The sequence below is a fragment of the Thalassophryne amazonica genome, chromosome 8 (genome assembly GCF_902500255.1).
Source record: "Thalassophryne amazonica chromosome 8, fThaAma1.1, whole genome shotgun sequence".
NCBI classification, from domain to species: Eukaryota; Metazoa; Chordata; class Actinopteri; order Batrachoidiformes; family Batrachoididae; genus Thalassophryne; species Thalassophryne amazonica.
In genome coordinates, this window is record NC_047110.1 from 117,175,657 (window position 1) to 117,197,676 (window position 22,020).

General features: G+C 44.2%; 1 protein-coding gene across 1 annotated transcript in view; it reads left to right on the forward strand.

The window, feature by feature from the left end:
* The first annotated feature begins 304 nt into the window (after positions 1-304).
* The window catches only part of lamb4 (laminin, beta 4), a 320,650-nt gene continuing 298,934 nt past the window's right edge, over positions 305-22,020 (forward strand). The window contains exons 1-5 of the mRNA XM_034175562.1: positions 305-587; positions 984-1,114; positions 1,617-1,754; positions 3,838-3,973; positions 8,480-8,553. Coding sequence (XP_034031453.1) covers positions 305-587; positions 984-1,114; positions 1,617-1,754; positions 3,838-3,973; positions 8,480-8,553 — 762 coding nt within the window. The remainder of the gene's footprint in view (positions 588-983; positions 1,115-1,616; positions 1,755-3,837; positions 3,974-8,479; positions 8,554-22,020) is intronic.

Sequence of the window (22,020 nt, forward strand, 5' to 3'; positions counted from 1 at the left end):
CTGGCTGTAGTTCATCACTTCATCATGTACACATCTCAGCACAACCAGGTCCTCAAAGTCCTTTTGGACACTTTACAGATACAGTGTATGTCCACACGTTCAGACACAACATCAGAAAACCTCACCTCACACAGATGTCCTACAGTTTGCCCACCAACTAAATATTAGTGTGGATGATGCACTCATCTATATGCTGCACAGGACCTCTGCACATCTGGATACAGCTGATGCTTCTGTGAGGTTACTGTGTTTTGATTTCACAAGTGCATTCCATACCGTCCGTCCTGTGCTGCTGGCTGAGAAGATGAGGAGAATGGAGGTGGATGCATCAGTGGTCCAGTGGTGTGTGGACTATCTGTCCCACAGGCCGCGGTTTGTGCGTCTGCAGAGTTGTGTCTCAGATACCATCCTGAGTAGCACAGGGGCACCACAGGGAACAGTATTGGCACCATTCCTCTACACCATCTACACTGCAGATTTCAAGCATAACACCAGCAACTGCTTTCTCCAGAAATTCTCAGATGACACAGCAGTTGTCAATCTGATTCAGGGACAAGACGAGGAGGAGTACAGAGGAACATCGGGGAGTTTGTGAACTGGAGTGAGCACAATCAACTTATCCTCAACACCGGAAAAACTAAGGAGATGATTGTGAATTTTAGGTGGGGCAGAGTGGTCCATGCAGCTCCTGTTACCCTCGAGGGCACAGAGGTGGAGGTGGTTTCTAACCACACATTCCTGGGTGTGCAGCTGGATCACAAGCTGGACTGGAAAAGCCAGGCAGAGTCTGTGTATCACAAGGGGCAAAGGAGATTGTATTTTTTAAGGAGGCTACAGTCATTTAATATCTGCCCACCCTTGCTTCATACTGTTTACCACACAGTAGCGGCCAGTGCTGTGGTTTTTGCAGTAGTCTGTTGGGGAGAGGACATTCGACAGGCTGAATAAGTTTATTAAAAAAGCAGACTCTGTATTTGGCTCAGGACGTCCACCAGTCCAGCAGGTGACCGAGGACAGGATGCCCTCAAAGCTCCAACATGTCTCAGCCCCTCCCTGCCCTGGAGGTGATCACCTGGAGCACCTTCAGTCACAGGCTGCTGGCACCGAGGTGCAAGTCAGAGTGTTTTAGAAAGACTTTCCTCCCGGCTGCTATTAGGCTGTTTAATGCACATTGAGGTCTGTGGTTTTGCACTTTCATTTGATTTGATTTGATATTATTATATGTTAAAGTAAGACCCTTCGGCTGCTCCCTTGTTAGCACTTGGGGTCGCCACAGCAAATCCAAGGTGGATCTGCACGTTGAATTGGCACAAGTTTTACGCCGGATGCCCTTCCTGACGCAACTCCACATTACATGGAGAAATGTGGCGGGGGTGGGAATTGAACCCAGAGCCTTCTGAACTGAAACTAAGCGCATTAACCACTTGGCCACCACCCCTGCTGATATTATATGTTAATGATGTATGAAATTTATGTCTGAGTGAGCTGCAACAGCATCATTTCTTGTGAAGGATCAGTAAAGTATCTATCATCATCATGTATCATCAGATGAGGGTGAGGTTCTCTTCCCATCCCACATCCCGGTCACAGCTTTCCGACCTGATATTGTTCTCTAGTCAGACAAGTCAAAGGCTGTCAAGTTGAAGGAGTTAACTGTGCTCAGGGAAACCAACATGGAATGGTCATATGAGAGAGAGCTGGCCGGGTACAGCAAGCTGAAAGATCAGTGTGATGACCAGGGAGGGATGTACTCTGTAGGATGTCAAGCCTCTGTTGAGCACTCAACAATTACATTTTCATTCAAATTTGGAGTGCCCCCTAGGGTCAGGAGGACCAGAGAAACCAATTTCCTGAATCAGCATGCATCTGGTAGACGGCAAACAGCAACTATTGCTGTCGCCCAGCAGGTGCCACCTAACCAGTACTGCTGGGGCAACCCAAAAAGGAGCCATGGGTTGGTTCCAGCTGAGGGTGGTAAGCGTCAGCAGGGACTTCTTGTAAGTGATGACGTGCTGATAAAGTTCTGATAGTTGGAGGTTTTAATACACATACAGGTGAGCTCGCTGACTCTGTGTTCTGGGGGTTTAGTCGGTTGGGCTTCATCACTTTATTCACTGTATTTTGGACTTGATTGGCATTTGGGGAGTTAAAGTCAGTTGTGGTTCTTCTCCTCACCTCCACTTACTCTGACAGCTTCTTCTGTAAAGATGACTTGTCAGTGAGATCTTCAGTCACTTTTGATGTCCCTGCATGGTGGATTTTTGACAGAAACCTTTGGTGACTTGTACAACCCCTGGCAAAAATTATGGAATCACCGGCCTCAGAGGTTGTTCATTCAGTTGTTTAATTTTGTAGAAAAAAAGCAGATCACAGACATGACACAAAACTAAAGTCATTTCAAATGGCAACTTTCTAGCTTTAAGAAACACTATAAGAAATCAGGAAAAATAATTGTGGCAGTCAGTAACGGTTACTTTTTTAGACCAAGCAGAGGAAAAAAATATGGAATTACTCAATTCTGAGGAAAAAAATTATGGAATCACCCTGTAAATTTTCATCCCCCAAATTAACACCTGCATCAAATCAGATCTGCTTGTTGACATTGACCCTATGTGTCTTTTTGCAAGGAATGTTTTCACAGTTTTTGCTCTATGGCAAGATGCATTATCATCTTGAAAAATGATTTCATCATCCCCAAACATCCTTTCAATTGTCCAAAATATCAACGTAAACTTGTGCATTTATTGATGATGTAATGACAGCCATCTCCCCAGTGCCTTTACCTGACATGCAGCCCCATATCATCAATGACTGTGGAAATTTACATGTTCTCTTCAGGCAGTCATCTTTATAAATCTCATTGGAACGGCACCAAACAAAAGTTCCGGCATCATCACCTTGCCCAATGCAGATTCGAGATTCATCACTGAATATGACTTTCATCCAGTCATCCACAGTCCACGATTGCTTTTCCTTAGCCCATTGTAATCTTGTTTTTTTTCTATTTAGGTGTTAATGATGGCTTTCGTTTAGCTTTTCTGTATGTAAATCCCATTTCCTTTAGGCGGTTTCTTACAGTTCGGTCACAGACGTTGACTCCAGTTTCCTCCCATTCGTTCCTCATTTGTTTTGTTGTACATTTTTCGATTTTTGAGACATATTGCTTTAAGTTTTCTGTCTTGATGCTTTGATGTCTTCCTTGGTCTACCAGTATGTTTGCCTTTAACAACCTTCCCATGTTGTTTGTATTTGGTCCAGAGTTTAGACACAGCTGACTGAACAACCAACATCTTTTGCAACATTGCATGATGATTTACCCTCTTTTAAGAGTTTGATAATCCTCTCCTTTGTTTCAATTGACATCTCTCGTGTTGGAGCCATGATTCATGTCAGTCCACTTGGTGCAACAGCTCTCCAAGGTGTGATCACTCCTTTTTAGATGCAGACTAACGAGCAGATCTGATTTGATGCAGGTGTTAGTTTTGGGGATGAAAATTTACAGGGTTATTCCATATTTTTTTTCCTCAGAATTGAGTGAGTCCATATTTTTTTCCCTCTGCTTGGTCTAAAAAAGTAACCATTACTGACTGCCACAATCTTTTTTTCTTGATTTCTTATAGTGTTTCTTAAAGCCAGAAAGTTGCCATTTGAAATGGCAACTTGACTTGGCAAATGCCATTTGACTTTAGTTTTGTGTCATGTCTGTGATCTGCTTTTTTTCTACAAAATTAAACAACTGAATGAACATCCTCCGAGGCCGGTGATTCCATCATTTTTGCCAGGGGTTGTATAAGCTTGCTGAAAATATGACTCCTTTGATTTATTTTTCTTAATTAGGATGAGCAGAAATGCTTCACCTGTGACTCCCGGCTGCCCTACAATCGCCATAGCAACCCCAACAGCCACCTCGTCAAGAACATCATCACGATGTTTGAGCCAGAGCGAAAAATGAAATGGTGGCAGTCTGAGAACGGTACGTTTACGGCACGTGTCTGTAAGTAAAGGCGAGTGTGTGTGTGTGCATGTGAATGTGTGTGAGTGTGTAAGTGTGTGTGTGTAAGTGTGTGAGTGTGTGTGTGTGTGCATGTGCGTCTGTGTCTGTGTGCGTAAGTGTGTGTGTGTGTGTGTGTGCGTCTGTGTGTTTGTGTGCGTGTGAGTGTGTGTGCGTGTGTCTGTGTGTGTGAGTGTGTGTGTGCGTCTTTGTGTGTGTGTGTTTGTGTGAGTGTGTGTGCGTGTGTGTGTGTGTCTGTGTGTTTGTGTGCGTGTGTGAGTGTGTGTGAGTGTGTGTGCGTGTGTGCCTGTGTGTGAGTGTTTGTGTGCGTGAGTGTGTGCGTGTGAGTGTGTGCGTGTGTGAGTGTTTGTGTGAATGCGTGAGTGTGTGTGTGTGTGAGTGTGAGTGTGTGCGTGTGAGAGTGTGTGTGTGTGTGTGCGTGTGAGAGTGTGAGTGTGTGTGTGTTTGCATGTGTGTGTGTGTGCTTGTGAATGTGTGTGCGTGTGTGTGCTTGTGAATGTGTGTGTTGTGAGAGTGTGTGCGTGTGTGTGTCTGTGTGTGTGTGTGTGTGTGTGTTTATACATATATATATTTGTGTGCCAGTGTTCATATCTTGATGTCAACGCAGATCTCTCTGGATTGGACACCTCTTGAATGAGGGGTATTTGTTCTTGAGATTATATTTATTTCCTTTTTTGGGGGGGGACATGTAATGAGATATACTGTAACTTAATTTAATTAATTAATTTAATTAGCTTGTAATGCGCCAAATCACAGCAAAAGTTGTCTCAAGGTGCCTTACATGAAACAATACAACATAAAATTTAAATAAATAATTAAAAATGAATAAAAAATTTCAAATACATAATTAAAAGCAGAAGTAAAAGAATAAAACAGATAAAAAATAAAAACTATTCATAAAAAAGACAATAAAAATAGGTTTTAAGTCCATCCATTTTCTTCCGCTTTATCCGGAGTCAGGTTGCGGGGGCAGCAGCTCAAGCAAAGCCGCCCAGACCTCCCGATCCACACACACCTCCCCCAGCTCCTCTGGGGGAACCCCAAGGTGTTCCCAAGCCAGCCGAGAGATGTAATCCTTCCAGCGTGTCCTGGGTCTTCCCCGGGGCCTCCTTCCAATGGGACGTGCCCGGAACACCTCTCCAGCGAGGCGTCCAGGGGGCATCCGGAAAAGATGCCCGAGCTACCTCAACTGACTCCTTTCGACGTGGAGGAGCAGCGGCTCGACTCCGAGCTCCTCCCGAGTGACCGAGCTCCTCACCCTATCTCTAAGGGAGCGCCCAGCCACCCTGCGGAGGAAACTCATCTCGGCCGCTTGTACCCGCGATCTCGTTCTTTCGGTCATGAGCCAAATCTCATGACCATAGGTGAGGATCGGAACGTAGATCGATCGGTAAATCGAGAGCTTTGCCCCCCTACTCAGCTTTCTCTTCACCACGACGGTCCGATACAGCGACCGCATCACTGCAGACACTGCACCGATCCTTCTATCGATCTCACGCTCCATCTGTCCCTCACTCGTGAATAAGACCCCGAGATACTTAAACTCCTCCACTTGAGGCAAGGACACTCCACCGACCTGAAGAGGGCAAAGCACCTTTTTCCGGTCAAGAACCATGGCCTCGGATTTGGAGGTGCTGATTTTCATCCCTGATGCCTCACACTCGGCTGCAAACCGCCCCAGTGCACGCTGAAGGTCCTGATTTGACGAAGCCAATAGAACCACATCGTCTGCAAACAGCAGTGACGAGATTCTGTGGTTCCCAAACCAGACCCCATCTACACCCTGGCTGCGCCTAGAAATTCTGTCCATAAAAATAATGAACAGAACCGGTGACAAAGGGGAGCCCTGGCGGAGGCCAACGTGCACTGGAAACAGGTTTGACTTACTACCGGCAATGCGAACCAAGCTCCTGCTGCGGTCGTACAGGGACCGGATAGCCCTTAGCAAAGGACCCCGGACCCCGTTCTCCCGGAGCACTCCCCACAGGGTGCCCCGAGGGACATGGTCGAATGCCTTCTCCAGATTCACAAAACACATGTGGACTGACGTCCGACTAGACGTCCGACGCCTCAGGAGGCGGAAGCAGCTCTCCACCGGCACTGTTTACGGTGCGGGTGGGGAGCTGTTGACTCTGACTGGGGATGTTGTTGGGCGGTGGAAGGAGTACTTTGAGGATCTCCTCAATCCCATCTTCACGTCTTCCGAAGAGGAGGCAGAGACTGGGGACCCAGAGGCGGACTCATCCATTACCCAGGCAGAAGTCACCGAGGTGGTTGGAAAGCTCCTCGGTGGCAAGGCTCCTGTGGTGGATGAAATCCGTCCTGAGTATCTTACGTCTCTGGATGTTGTGGGACTGTCTTGGCTGACACGCCTCTGCAACATCGCGTGGCGATCGGGGACAGTGCCTCTGGATTGGCAGACCGGGGTGGTGGTCCCTCTGTTTAAGAAGGGGGACCGGAGGGTGTGTTCCAACTATAGGGGGATCACACTCCTGAGCCTCCCCGGTAAGGTCTATTCCAGAGTACTGGAGAGGAGAATTCGACCGATGGTCGAACCTCGGATTCAGGAGGAGCAGTGTGGTTTTCATCCTGGTCGCAGCACACTGGACCAGCTCTACACGCTCCATCGGGTACTTGAGGGTTCATGGGAGTTTGCCCAACCAGTCCACAGGTTTTAAGTCTTGACTTAAAATTGTCCACGGACTCTGACTGCCTCACAGTTACAGGAAGACTGTTCCACAGGGTGGGTGCACGATGAGAAAAGGCTCTTGACCTGCTGACTTCTTCTTCACCCTGGGAACACAGAGAAGTCCCACATCCTGCAACCGCAAAACCTGGGCCGGCACGTAAGGTTCCACCAGATCAGCCAGATAAGATGGCGCCAGTCCATGAACAACCTTATAAGTCAATAACAAAACCTTAAAATCTGCTCTCACAGAGACAGGGAGCCAGTGCAATGATGCCAAAATGGGTGTGATATGTTCAGACTTTCTGCTACGTGTCAGAAGTGTGGTGGCAGTGTTCTGAACCAGCTGAAGACCCATGATGGTGGACTGCGGTAATCCTGAAAATAGAACTTGTTTTCTTATTTACTCTGTTTGAATGGTACAATGTTGTGTTGTTATGTCTGTGTTTTCTGTGGACCCCTGGAAGAATAGTCTTCACTATGGTGATGACTAACAGGGATCCTGTTCACAATAAACAATATAAGTCTTTCCAGTGGGACCCAAGGATCGCCCACAGGGACCGGTACCAAAGAACACATCGCCAATCAATGCCACATTTCACTGCCTCAATATTTAGGCTGGCTGTGATGTCCAGCATCGTACAGGACTCCCAAATATTCCCATGATGTCCCAGAGAGCAGCCCAGTCTGTATCTGATGGCTAAAAATGCATTTTCAGACCACTATGCAGGAGTGGACTATAGACTGGATTTTGTCTGGGGCTTAATTGAAGAAGCACCTTTGATTTGGAACTAGATAAATAAAGTGAATTGAATTGAATTGAATTAAAGTGGACTCTGGACATTGGCTGACATATACAGTCGACCAGCTGCTCTTCTTTCCTTATATGGTCCAAAAGCTCAGCAGAAATGTGAACTCAATGAGCTAATAATCTGCTACAGCTAATTATACACTCACAGATGGAGGCTGAAGTTCAAAGATGGATGTGGAAACAAGTGAGTGGAGGAAGAAGGAGGTCACTGGCATTTTCTCAGGTCCACAACATTTTTTTTAAATTTAATTTAACAATTTTAATTTAATTTCATTCATCAATCTCACCAGTGAGGTTGATGAAGGTGAGGAAAGCTCCATGGCTTTGTGGTACTGGAGCTGAGCTCCTCCAAGTAGGTGAAGATGCTGTTCTCCTGGCATTGCAGTCAATCTTTGTTTCAGTCTGGGAGATGGGTAGCATCGCTTCAGACTGGAAGAAAGGAAAAGAAAGAAAAGAAAGAGTGATGGTACCTATACAGGTATCGCACTGCTCTCTGTGCCGGGGAAGGTGCCTGCAAGGCTCATTCTCAGTAGGATTCACTTGTAGCTGCTTGCAGCACTGCAACCGGAGCAGTCTGGCTTCACACCCATCAAGTCAACTGTTGACTGCATTTTAGCCCCATGAGTACTCGTAGAACACAAGCAGTTACTAAGAGAGACTAAGATGAGGAGGATCACTGACATCAGCTTCTCTGTGGACGGTCCAGCACACAGGTGCCTGAGTTCTGAGGACCCCAGGAGCTGGAGAAGCCCAAGGGGACCCCACGTTTCACCCTGGCTGTGGCAAATCAATGATTATTTAGAGACGTGGAATGGGCCGGTTGTCTGCCTGGGCTGTTGCCATCCAGGACCTAAGGTGGTTCTGTGGAGTTGTGGATGCAGCAAAGTGCAGCACCGGTGCATGGTCTCAGACTTGACTTGACTTCTGATCGTGTCGGAGTATCAACTTCATCATCTCTGTCTCTCTACAGGAGTTCATCGAGTCAGTATCCAACTTGACCTGGAGACCGTGTTCCAGTTCAGCCACCTGGTCCTCACCTTCAAGGTAAAGATTTAATGACAGCTGATGTGGGTTCTTCAGTTACTTGATGGCTGACATTTTTCAAAATTTTATTTCGTTGACCAGACACCAAGGCAAATTATTCACATACAAACAGAAAGTCACAGTTGCTTCAGCCAAGGTGTTTGTGCCAAAAGGCAGTAAAATGCTTCTTGAGACCTGTAGTGGAGTAGCAGACAGCCAAAAAGGGCATTTAGCCCCATCAGTGCAGCTTGTGTCTTAGCAGTACAAGTGAGTTAGGTTTGGAGCATAAACGCATAGAACATTTTGTATATATTGTTCAAAATGTGCATTTGTGTTTATTGTTTGAACTTTTTTGTTGTACAGTCTTTCACACAAGACCTCAAATTACCTTTATAAAGTGTCAAACACAGTTGTTTATTGTTGTTTGCTGTGTGTTTTGAATAAATGTGTGGAAAATTATTTCCGCTTTACTTTTTCTTTATTTGTGATTGTAAACCTTTATTGCATTTATAAAACCAACAAAAGCATATATACTGTATTATGAAAGAACAGGTTGTCCTGAAAAAAGATACATAAAACTTGATTGTGGGATTGCAGGGAGAGCTGTTAACAGAAATAATAAACATTTATGCCAGGCGAGTGAACTGTCCAAAAAATGCCCCCGGACCCCAGAGGGTTAAGGATGTTGGTCATCTTTAAGTGTGGAAGGGTTAAAGTGACATGTTTTTATTGTCTACAGCTCTCAAATGACTTTTTTTCCACACAGGTCACCTCCGCCTTATTAAATTGATGGCTGCCCCGCCCCCCTTTTCCAACAAAATTCGGGGCGGTAAGGGGTCCTTTCCTGAAAGATACATAGACAAAAAAGGGTTTAAAATTTTATTTAGGTGGCCTTAAGACCACCCCCTGAACCTTGGATACCCCTGAATGTGTCACAATGATGTCTACAGACCCTGCTGATGTGGAACATGTTTAGATGGGCATTTAACACTTTTTATATCAACAGGGCGAAATATTTTGTGGGCCTATGATGGTCTCAATTTTTTGCGTGATTCGGCAAAAAAAGGGTTAATTGACCATGTTGTAATAAACTTTCTCAAAGTACAACCTCAGATCTGAAAAGTAGAGGTTCTACCGGAAATTTTGATACAAATACATCTCCACTGTGGCTCTTTCAGTCCTCCACAGCGACTCTTTCAGTCCTCCACAGCGACTCTTTTCAGTCCTCCACAGCGACTCTTTCAGTTCTCCACAGCGACTCTTTCAGTTCTCCACAGCGACTCTTTCAGTTCTCTACAGCGACTCTTTCAGTCCTCCACTGCAGCTCTTTCAGTTCTCCACTGCAGCTCTTTCAGTTCTCCACAGCGACTCTTTCAGTCCTCCACAGCAACTCTTTCAGTCCTCCACAGTTACTCTTTCAGTTCTCCACAGCGACTCTTTCAGTTCTCCACAGCGACTCTTTCAGTCCTCCACTGCAGCTCTTTCAGTTCTCCACAGCACAGGTCACAAGTATACAGTAGTGTTCAGATTAATCGTAGTGCTATGTGACTAAAACGATTATATCCAGGTTTTGAGTATATTCTTAGTGTTACAATGGGAAACAAGGTACCAGTAGATTCAGTAGATTCCACAAATCCTAACAAGACCAAGCATTCATGATATGCACACTCTTAAGGCTATGAAATTTGGCTATTAGTAAAAAAAAAAAGTAGAAAAGGGGGTGTGTCACAATAATAGTAGTGTGGCATTCAGTCAGTGAGTTCATCAATTTTGTGGAACAAACAGGTGTGATCAGGGGTGTCCCCTATTTAAGGATGAAGCCAGTACCTGTTGAACATGCTTTTTCTCTTTGAAAGCCTGAGGAAATGGGACATTCAAGACATTGTTCAGAAGAACAGCGTAGTTTTGATTAAACAGTTGATTGGAGAGGGGAAAACTTATACGCAGGTGCAAAAAATTATAGGCTGTTTCATCTACATGATCTCCCAATGATTTAAAAATGGGACAAAAAACCAGAGACGCGTGGAAGAAAATAGAAAAGAACCATCACAATGGATAGAAGAATAACCAGAATGGCAAGAGCACCCATTGATCAGCTCCAGGATGATCAAAGACAGTCTGGAATTACCTGTAAGTGCTGTGACAGTTAGAAGACGCCTGTGTGAAGCTAATTATTTGCAAGAATCCCCGCAAGTCCCTCTGTTAAATAAAAGACATGTGCAGAAGAGGTTACAATTTGCCAAGAACACATCAACTGGCCTAAAGAGAAATGAGGAATATTTGTGGAACTGAGGAGAGTAAAATGGTTCTTTTTGGGTCCAAGGGCCGCAGACAGCTTGTGAGACGACCCCCAAACTCTGAATTCAAGCCACAGTTCACAGTGAACATTGAAGCATGGTGGTTGCAAGCATCATGATATGGGCATGTTTCTCCTACTATGGTGTTGGCCTATATATCACATACCAGGTATCATGGATCGTTTGGATATGTCAAATACTTGATAGAGGTCATGTTGCCTTTATGCTGAAGAGGACCTGCCCCTTGAAATGGGTGTTTCAAACAACAAACAATGACCCCAAGCACACGAGTAAACCAGCAAAACCTTGGTTCCAACACCAACAAAATTAATGCCTCACAGATATGAAGAAATCATGAAAAACTGTGGTTATACAACTAAATTACTAGTTTAGTGATTCACAGGATTGATAAAAAAGCAGTTTGACATAATAGTTTTGAGTTTGTAGCGTCAACAGCAGATGCTACTATTATTGTGAACACCTCCTTTCTACTTGGTTTTTTTTACTAATAGCCCAATTCATAGCCTTAAGAGTGTGCATATCATGAATGCTTGGTCTTGTTGGATTTGTGAGAAATCTACTGAATCTACTGGTACCTTGTTTCCCATGTAACAATAAGAAATATACTCAAAACCTAATTATCTTTTAGGTCACATAGCACTACTATTATTCTGAACACTACTGTAAATCATTTGAGCATCTGAGTTCTCTGCTCTGCCCATGATGCTACATATTGTCTGAGGCAGAAGTATGGGACATCAGTCGTGGTTATTTGTCATTGTTTTAGGCCCACTGGCCCATATTCCTGAATTCTTGGATGGATTTGGTGCGTTATTTCTAACTTGTCAACTAGTGCTGATAACATTTTAATCATTGGTGATTTAACATTCATATGAATAGGCCCCTCTGATCCCCTCTGTAATCATTTATGGAGATTGTGGATGCATTGGGATTTCAGCAATGCATTCAGGACTCGATGCACATTAGTGGTAATACCCTGGATTTGGTTCTTGTGCGTGGTGTTGCTGTCATGAATATTGGTATCCTGCCCCTTGCATTGGTGGCCTCTGACCACTCACTTATTAAGTTTTACATTTACACTCCCGCATTTAGTGGAGGCAACAACCTTGCCTGTTACTGGCAGCAACACATTAAACTTCAACTAGGACTGAACTTGAAGCTAGATTGCCTGATGTTTTAGCTTCAACTTTGCAGAATGCTCAATCAGTAGACAGTATGGTGGATGGTTTGAATTCAGTACTCAAAATTACACTTGATGAGATTGTGCCTCCTTTATTAAGGCCTTGTCTTCCCAAAGTGCAGTCGCCTTGGTTCAATGGTTACTTGTGGGACCTTAGGCAGAAGGTTAGAGGTATGGAACGGAAGTGCTGTAGCTCCAAATTAGAGGTGTTCCAAATTTGCGTGGATTGATGCAGTTGTAGAGTATCAGCCTGCACTATGGACTACAAAGCCTACTATTCAGATTTGATCAATAAAAACAAGCACAACTCAAAATTTTTGTTTGACACTGTAGCATTTCTTATCCATGGACAGTCACCTGTTAGTCATTCTCCGTTTGTCGCTCAGGACTTCTTGGATTACTTTGAAAAGAAAATAGAAGACATTAGATTGAGCATATCTAAACCTGCACCCTGCTATGGAGGTAGGTGTTATCAGTGAGGTGACACCTAGATTTACAGAATTTGATACTATTTCACTAGACATGCTGGTGAAGCTCGTGACGTCTACAAAAAGCACAACCTGCGTATTTGTTCCTATAGCAACAAAATTGTTTAAGGACCTATGGCCCGTTCTTGGGCCGACTGTGCTGGAAATTGTTAATCTTTCATTAACCTCTGGTTCTGTTCCTGGGTGTTTTAAATCTGCAGTGATTAAACCATTGATGACCTTGACCCTAGTCAAGACCAGATCTTCTCTTGAATAATTATTTAAGATCTGGTCTTGAATAATTACAGGCCGATATCAGATCTGTCATTCTGTTCTTAAATTCTGGAAAAAGTGGTTTCACAGCAGCTTGTAGACTATCTTACCGAGAATGATCTTTTTGAGCCACTGCAGTCTGCTTTTAGAAAATATCACTCCAGAGAAACAGCGCTTATTGGAGTGGTGAATGGTTTTCTGCATGCAATGGATTCGGACACCACGATGGTTTTAGTGCTTTTACATCTTAGTGCTGCGTTTGATACTGTGGATCATCATGTTTTACTTGATAGGCTGGAAAATTACTTTGGGATTACTGGAAGTGTTCTTGCTTGTTTGACATCATACCTGTCCAGTCGTTCTCATTGTGTTGTGTATAATAACACTACTTCCGGCCTTGGGGAAATGAAATTTGGGGTTCCACAGGGGTCTGTGTTAGGCCCCTTTTCTCACTTTATATAGCGCCCTTTGGGTATATTCTGCGGCATTACGGGATTGTCTTTCATTGCTATGCTGATGATACTCAGTTGTACATGCTGATAACTGCTGGTAATCTTACCCATATAAAATTTTTAGAAGATTGCCTTGTATCTGTGAGAAGTTGGTTGTCTAGTAACTTCCTTCTCTTGAATTCTGATAAGACTGAAATGATGGTTCTTGGTCCAGCCAGACATCGGCATCAATTTGACCAGTTAACACTTAATTTGAGTTCCTGTGTTGTGCATCATACAGACAAGGTGGGGAATCTTGGGGTACTTTTCAATCCTACATTGGACTGGTGGTTGGCTCTCATTGCAGTATTGTATCACTTCCTGTTCCGGAGCACAGCAGTGTTTTGCTGTATCTGTTAGCTGTTTAATCTGCGTAGTTAGATTGATCTAGTTAACTAGATAACGATTTGTTTCACAGCGTAATCTTCACGTGCCTTAACTAAAGCACTCCCTCTGTTGGGGAAGTGTCGTGACACGGACCCACAACAGGGGGCGTTAATGAAGGGACAATGGAACAGCCAAAAAGTAACAATTTAATGTTGTGAAGGTGCACAACGTAATACAGACAGATACAAATATGTGTTATATCAATCCGACAAAAAGGTGACGTGTGGCAGGCTCGAAGATAGGAGACGTCCGGTGAGAGAAAAGCCGGAACCCACACAAGCCTCACCACCAACGGACCTGAAGAACACCGGAGCCACCAAGCCCTGCGCCCCAGGTGGCCACTGTCTTCAGAAGTCAGACCCGGTACTGCTGGCAGAAAACAGAAACAGTTCTGGATGAGTGTGAGTCCGCACACTCAGTAATCCCACAGTCTGTGTTCAGTTAAGGAGGGAGAACCTCCACCTCCAATCACACACTTGTGCAGCTCCTGAGATAACCACTTATCTGAGTGGGGTGGGAGGCGAAGCCGTCGCAGTCCACACCAAACGCCAACTCCGCAGACAGGGTATCCGTCCCAGGAAAACGGCTGCAAAAAGAGATCAGACTAATACTCGAATTTAAGTCAGCAGAGAAAATTACCTGTATGGTAGAAGATTTCTCGGCAAGGAGGTGGAGTTGCAGTCCGGTCTTTATAGTGGTGGTGATGGGTGACAGCTGGTGTTGATAGGTGACAGCTGTCACCTCCAGCGGCTCCGACGCCCTCTCGTGCTTGGAGCCCGCACTCCAAGCAGGTTGCCATCTGGTGGTGGTGGGCCAGCAGTACCTCCTCTTCAGCGGCCCACACAACACCCTCTGCTGAATCACCTCTAAATTATTTACACATTATTCACTTTGCGTGTTAGCTGTCCTCCAGCAGATCCCGAGCAGCCGGGAAAGCAGGCCGACTGGGTGACTGTGAGGAAGAAGCGTAGTTCTAAACAGAAGCCCTCTGTACACCACCAACCTGTTCACACTTCTAACTGTTTTTCCCCACTCGGCGACACACCCGCCGAGGAACAAACTCTGGTTATTGGCGACTCTGTTTTGAGAAATGTGAAGTTAGCGACACCAGCAACCATAGTCAGTTGTCTTCCGGGGGCCAGAGCAGGCGACACTGAAGGAAATTTGAAACTGCTGGCTAAGGCTAAGCGGAAATTTGGTAAGATTGTAATTCACGTCGGCAGTAATGACACCCTGTTACGCCAATCGGAGGTCACTAAAATTAACATTGAATCAGTGTGTAACTTTGCAAAAACAATGTCGGACTCTGTAGTTTTCTCTGGGCCCCTCCCCAATTGGACCGGGAGTGACATGTTTAGCCGCATGTTCTCCTTGAATTGCTGGCTGTCTGAGTGGTGTCAAAAAAATGAGGTGGGCTTCATAGATAATTGGCAAAGCTTCTGGGGAAAACCTGGTCTTGTTAGGAGAGACGGCATCCATCCCACTTTGGATGGAGCAGCTCTCATTTCTAGAAATCTGGCCAATTTTCTTACATCTTCCAAACCGTGACTATCCAGGGTTGGGACCAGGAAGCAGAGTTGTAGTCTTACACACCTCTCTGCAGCTTCTCTCCCCCTGCCATCCCCTCATTACCCCATCCCCGTAGAGACGGTGCCTGCTCCCAGACCACCAATAACCAGTAAAAATCTATTTAAGCATAAAAATTCAAAAGAAAAAATAATATAGCACCTTCAACTGCACCACAGACTAAAACAGTTAAATGTGGTCTATTAAACATTAGATCTCTCTCTTCTAAGTCCCTGTTAGTAAATGATATAATAATTGATCAACATATTGATTTATTCTGCCTTACAGAAACCTGGTTACAGCAGGATGAATATGTTAGTTTAAATGAGTCAACACCCCCGAGTCACACTAACTGTCAGAATGCTCGTAGCACAGGCCGAGGAGGAGGATTAGCAGCAATCTTCCATTCCAGCTTATTAATTAATCAAAAAACCCAGACAGAGCTTTAATTCATTTGAAAGCTTGACTCTGTCTTGTCCATCCAAATTGGAAGTCCCAAAAACCAGTTTTATTTGTTGTTATCTATCGTCCTCCTGGTCGTTACTGTGAGTTTCTCTGTGAATTTTCAGACCTTTTGTCTGACTTAGTGCTTAGCTCAGATAAGATAATTATAGTGGGCGATTTTAACATCCACACAGATGCTGAGAATGACAGCCTCAGCACTGCATTTAATCTATTATTAGACTCAATTGGCTTTGCTCAAAATGTAAATGAGTCCACCCACCACTTTAATCATATCTTAGATCTATTTCTGACTTATGGTATGGAAATTGAAGACTTAACAGTATTCCCTGAAAACTCCCTTCTGTCTGATCATTTCTTAATAACATTTACATTTACTCTGATGGACTACCCAGCAGTGGGGAATAAGTTTCATTACACTAGAAGTCTTTCAGAAAGCGCTGTAACTAGGATTAAGGATATGATTCCTTCTTTATGTTCTCTAAAGCCATATACCAACACAGTGCAGAGTAGCTACCTAAACTCTCTAAGTGAGATAGAGTATCTCGTCAATAGTTTTATATCCTCATTGAAGACAACTTTGGATGCTGTAGCTCCTCTGAAAAAGAGAGCTTTAAATCAGAAGTGCCTGACTCCGTGGTATAACTCACAAACTCGCAGCTTAAAGCAGATAACTCGTACGTTGGAGAGGAAATGGGGTCTCACTAATTTAGAAGATCTTCACTTAGCTTGGAAAAACAGTATGTTGCTCTATAAAAAAAGCCCTCCATAAAGCTAGGACATCTTACTACTCATCACTAATTGAAGAAAATAAGAACAACCCCAGGTTTCTTTTCAGCACTGTAGCCAGGCTGACAAAGAGTCAGAGCTCTATTGAGCCGAGTATTCCTTTAACTTTAACTAGTAATGACTTCATGACTTTCTTTGCTAATAAAATTTTAACTATTAGAGAAAAAATTACTCATAACCATCCCAAAGACGTATCGTTATCTTTGGCTGCTTTCAGTGATGCCGGTATTTGGTTAGACTCTTTCTCTCAGATTGTTCTGTCTGAGTTATTTTCATTAGTTACTTCATCCAAACCATCAACATGTCTATTAGACCCCATTCCTACCAGGCTGCTCAAGGAAGCCCTACCATTATTTAATGCTTCGATCTTAAATATGATCAATCTATCTTTATTAGTTGGCTATGTACCACAGGCTTTTAAGGTGGCAGTAATTAAACCATTACTTAAAAAGCCATCACTTGACCCAGCTATCTTAGCTAATTATAAGCCAATCTCCAACCTTCCTTTTCTCTCAAAAATTCTTGAAAGGGTAGTTGTAAAACAGCTAACTGATCATCTGCAGAGGAATGGTCTATTTGAAGAGTTTGTCAGGTTTTAGAATTCATCATAGTACAGAAACAGCATTAGTGAAGGTTACAGATGATCTTCTTATGGCCTCAGACAGTGCAGTTCCACAAGGTTCTGTGCTAGGACCAATTTTATTCACTTTATACATGCTTCCCTTAGGCAGTATTATTAGACGGCATTGCTTAAATTTTCATTGTTACGCAGATGATAACCAGCTTTATCTATCCATGAAGCCAGAAGACACACACCAATTAGCTAAACTGCAGGATTGTCTTATAGACATAAGGACATGGATGACCTCTAATTTCCTGCTTTTAAACTCAGATAAAACTGAAGTTATTGTACTTGGCCCCACAAATCTTAGAAACATGGTGTCTAACCAGATCCTTACTCTGGATGGCATTACCCTGACCTCTAGTAATACTGTGAGAAATCTTGGAGTCATTTTTGATCAGGATATGTCATTCAAAGCGCATATTAAACAAATATGTAAGACTGCTTTTTTGCATTTACGCAATATCTCTAAAATTAGAAAGGTCTTGTCTCAGAGTGATGCTGAAAAACTAATTCATGCATTTATTTCCTCTAGGCTGGACTATTGTAATTCATTATTATCAGGTTGTCCTAAAAGTTCCCTGAAAAGCCTTCGGTTAATTCAAAATGCTGCAGCTAGAGTACTGACGGGGACTAGAAGGAGAGAGCATATCTCACCCATATTGGCCTCTCTTCATTGGCTTCCTGTTAATTCTAGAATAGAATTTAAAATTCTTCTTCTTACTTATAAGGTTTGAATAATCAGGTCCCATCTTATCTTAGGGACCTCGTAGTACCATATCACCCCAATAGAGCGCTTCGCTCTCAGACTGCAGGCTTACTTGTAGTTCCTAGGGTTTGTAAGAGTAGAATGGGAGGCAGAGCCTTCAGCTTTCAGGCTCCTCTCCTGTGGAACCAGCTCCCAATTCGGATCAGGGAGACAGACACCCTCTCTACTTTTAAGATTAGGCTTAAAACTTTCCTTTTTGCTAAAGCTTATAGTTAGGGCTGGATCAGGTGACCCTGAACCATCCCTTAGTTATGCTGCTATAGACGTAGACTGCTGGGGGGTTCCCATGATGCACTGTTTCTTTCTCTTTTTGCTCTGTATGCACCACTCTGCATTTAATCATTAGTGATTGATCTCTGCTCCCCTCCACAGCATGTCTTTTTCCTGATTCTCTCCCTCAGCCCCAACCAGTCCCAGCAGAAGACTGCCCCTCCCTGAGCCTGGTTCTGCTGGAGGTTTCTTCCTGTTAAAAGGGAGTTTTTCCTTCCCACTGTCACCAAGTGCTTGCTCACAGGGGGTCGTTTTGACCATTGGTGTTTTTACGTAATTATTGTATGGCTTTGCCTTATAATATAAAGCGCCTTGGGGCAACTGTTTGTTGTGATTTGGCGCTATATAAATAAAATTGATTGAATAAAATTGATTGATTACATTTAGAATAAACTGCCCTGATCCAACCTTGGATTATGCTGCAGGCCTTAAATGTAGGAATGAATATATTAACAAATAAAATAAATCTGACCTCACAAAACATGAAATATGTTTGTTTCATGCAGTCTGAAGTTGCAGAAATATAGAAGTCAAAGAAAATGTCAGTGTAGTGCTCTCAACACTGACGGCATAATTCACTTTCTTATAAGTGTTCTGTTATGTGCTATGTTGTGATTCATGTAATAGTAGCGGTCCCTTTAAGAGTTCGGGTGACGTATTCTGTTTCCGGCTTTTGTGTTGGCGCACGGCGCCATGTTTGTAGTCTGTTAAAAAACGCGCGGCGCCATGTTGGTAGTCTGTTAATAAACGCGACTCAAGGAGTCTTAATGTGAGAAGTTTCGGCTCGTCTTTTCGCCAAAAGACAACTTTTACACTGGTGACCCCGACGTTTGTTTACTGGACGTATCCAGATCGCCATGACTGCCAACGCTGTGTCTCTCAAGCTCCCCAAATTCTGGGAATCTTCTGCTTCAGCCTGGTTCGCTCAGACTGAGGCACAGTTTGCCTTGCGTCAGATCACCGCTGACGAAACTAAATACTACTACGTGGTATCTGCCCTCGGAAGTTCTACGGCATCGAGAGTGGTGAGCCTTCTTAAACGTCCTCCTCTGACGGGAAAGTATGAAACTCTGAAGGAATACTTACTTCAAACATTCGAACTATCTGATGCTGAGAGGGCCAATAGGCTTTTCTCTCTTCAAGGGCTCGGTGACAGCAAGCCCTCAGAGCTAATGGACCGAGTGCTCGACCTGCTTGGCGACAACAAGCCAGACTTCCTTTTCCTCCACCTTTTCCTACGCCAACTGCCTGCTCATGTGAGAGCTGCTTTGGCCAACACTGCCAGCACTGATTGCAGAGCACTGGCTGCTGAGGCTGACAAGTGTTTCCTGGCGAGTCAGCAGCCCTGCGCAGCTGCCCTCCTCCCTGCTGGTGCTGTATCAGAGGTACCGGATAATCATATGCTCATCGCAGCAGCAGCCCCGCGTCGGCAGCAGTCTTCAGGTGTGTGCTTCTACCATGCCAGGTTTGGCCCCAAGGCCAAACGATGCCGCTCTCCATGCAGCTTCAGTGGAGTGGGAAACGCCAAGGCTGGTGCTCACTAGTGGCCGTGAGCGTCGGCCATGCCAGTAGGCTGCTCTTCATCCACGACTCCGTCTCCGGCCGACGCTTCCTCTGCGACACGGGCACAGCGGAGTCTACTGCCTGCTTCACAGGTGGACATGGTAGCTGACACCCACAGCCCCCCCATGGAAGCCGCCAATGGTAGCCCCATCCGTACGTACGGCACAAGGCATGTTGAACTGTGTTTTGGGGGCCAACGCTTTGGCTGGGACTTTGTGACTGTCAAAGTAGCCGTTCCCCTCTTAGGGTCAGATTTTTTGTGTAAATATGGACTGTTGGTGGACGTTAAAAATCAGCGCTTGATCGACGCCGTCACTTTCTGTTCGTATGCATGCGCGCTCAGCGACTCTGATGCACTGCACCTCTCCAGCCTGCTCTCTGTCACGGACCGTTTCCAGTGTCTGCTCGCTGAGTTCCCAGCACTCACGCAGCCCACCTTCTCCTCTTCCACAGCCAAGCACGGTGTTGAGCATCACATTGACACCACTAGCCCGCCTGTATACGCCTGCACTCAACGCCTCGAGCCGAACAAGCGTGCCGTGGCCAAGACAGAGTTCGAGTCCATGGAGCGCCTGGGGATTGTTCGTCGCTCCAACAGTCCTTGGGCCTCCCCCCTACACCTCGTGGGATGGACAACAAAAGACAACTTCTACATCAGGATCATTATGGGCGGACCCGGCGCCACGAGGAGGCATTTGGGGGCGTTTTTTTATAAAAATAAAAAAGAAAGAAAAAGAAATACTGGAAAATATAGCAAAATATTAGTTATTCAATAATATCACGTATTTAACAAATAAACCAAATCAATTAACTAAAGTAATTAATTTTAAGACAAATGGATATGGCGTGTGTCTGTGTTCAAGCGATTTGATAGGTTGAGGGTTGCGCTTGTCAGTACGGCAGAGGGCAAGCTCGATTTATTCAAGCAGTGTCAAAGCTTCAGCGCGACGCTTTAACGCTTCCCAACGCGTCGTAACGCCAGGCCGGTGTGTTTCCAACGCGTCGTGACGTCAGACGCGTCGCTTCGGAAGCGGCAAGGGGGCAGAGATTGCTACGTCACACTCTGGCTGTTTCCACAACCTGAAAAAAGTTCAGCGATCACCATCTTGAATTTGCGTCGCCTGAACCACAAAAAAGCTTTAAAAAACAGCAGTAGAATGATTCTCCATCACCCTGCTGGGAGAAGCTTTTTTCAGCTACTTTTCGGAGTGACGCCGACTGAGGGAGGACTGACGACTTGGTGGAATATCGATCGAACCGCGACAGCGGGCCGACCCGCACAGAGAAGCCGGCCTTCAGGCATCATCACTGGGCAGACCGAGGCAGGCAACCGGGGTGATGGAGCAAACCCACTCAGTCCAAAATCTCCCACTTTTTGGATATATGTGAAGTCCCACTTTGACCAACGGAGTTTAGTTCTGCAGCTTTATCGAGGTGAGAATAAAATAAAAGTAAAACGTGACGTTTACTGAACTGCTGTGAAGGTTTAATGATCAGCTAACGTTAGCTTAGCCTTTTAGCACAGATGATCTGAGTGAACGCTTTAATTTGTAAATGGTTCAGTCTTTTTTATTTTTACCAAATAAAGCTACAGCTTTTTTCAGACACCACAAAAGCTCAACTTTAAATAACTTATTTTTTCAGGCGTTTTTTTCCATCGTTTTCCCCCGGTTTTTTTTCTCCCCTTTTTTTATATCTAAACTGTTTAGTGTTTCTTTATTTTTAAAGAAATATTTTTATTTGTCCCAATCAGGAACATTTGCTGTGCAGACAACCAAACTTCCATTGATGAGCTGAACACCACGAAGTCCAGTCGAAAGAAAACATCTCTGCTCTTCAAAATAGGACAAAAGTGTCTTCAGCAACACCACCAGAGTTCAAAGCTGCAGAAGAGACCTTCATCTGGTCCAGAGAATCCAGCAGAACATCACCTGCTTCTAAATAACAGGCTCTTTCAACAGCAACTATTTTATTATTTTTTAAAAAGCTGTTTTATATTTTAACAATAAATGGACGGATCATTAAAAATGTCCACGAATCAAAGTCCAAAGACATTTGCACAAGTAGAAGCTCTCCACTTATTGTGCTCAAATTCATATTTTAGAAATAACTCTGTCCTGATAACAACATTAAAGGCAATTACATATTTTGACGAAATTACAAGTTTAAATGAATATAAAAAATTCATCTTGAGGTTTATGTCACAGAAATCCTACTTTACAATCACACTGCAGTCATTGTCAAATTATTTCCTTTTGCATTTATAATAAACATTTGTATTTATTTACAGTGTTTGTTTTTTCTGGCTGAAATGAGATATAAATAATCTAC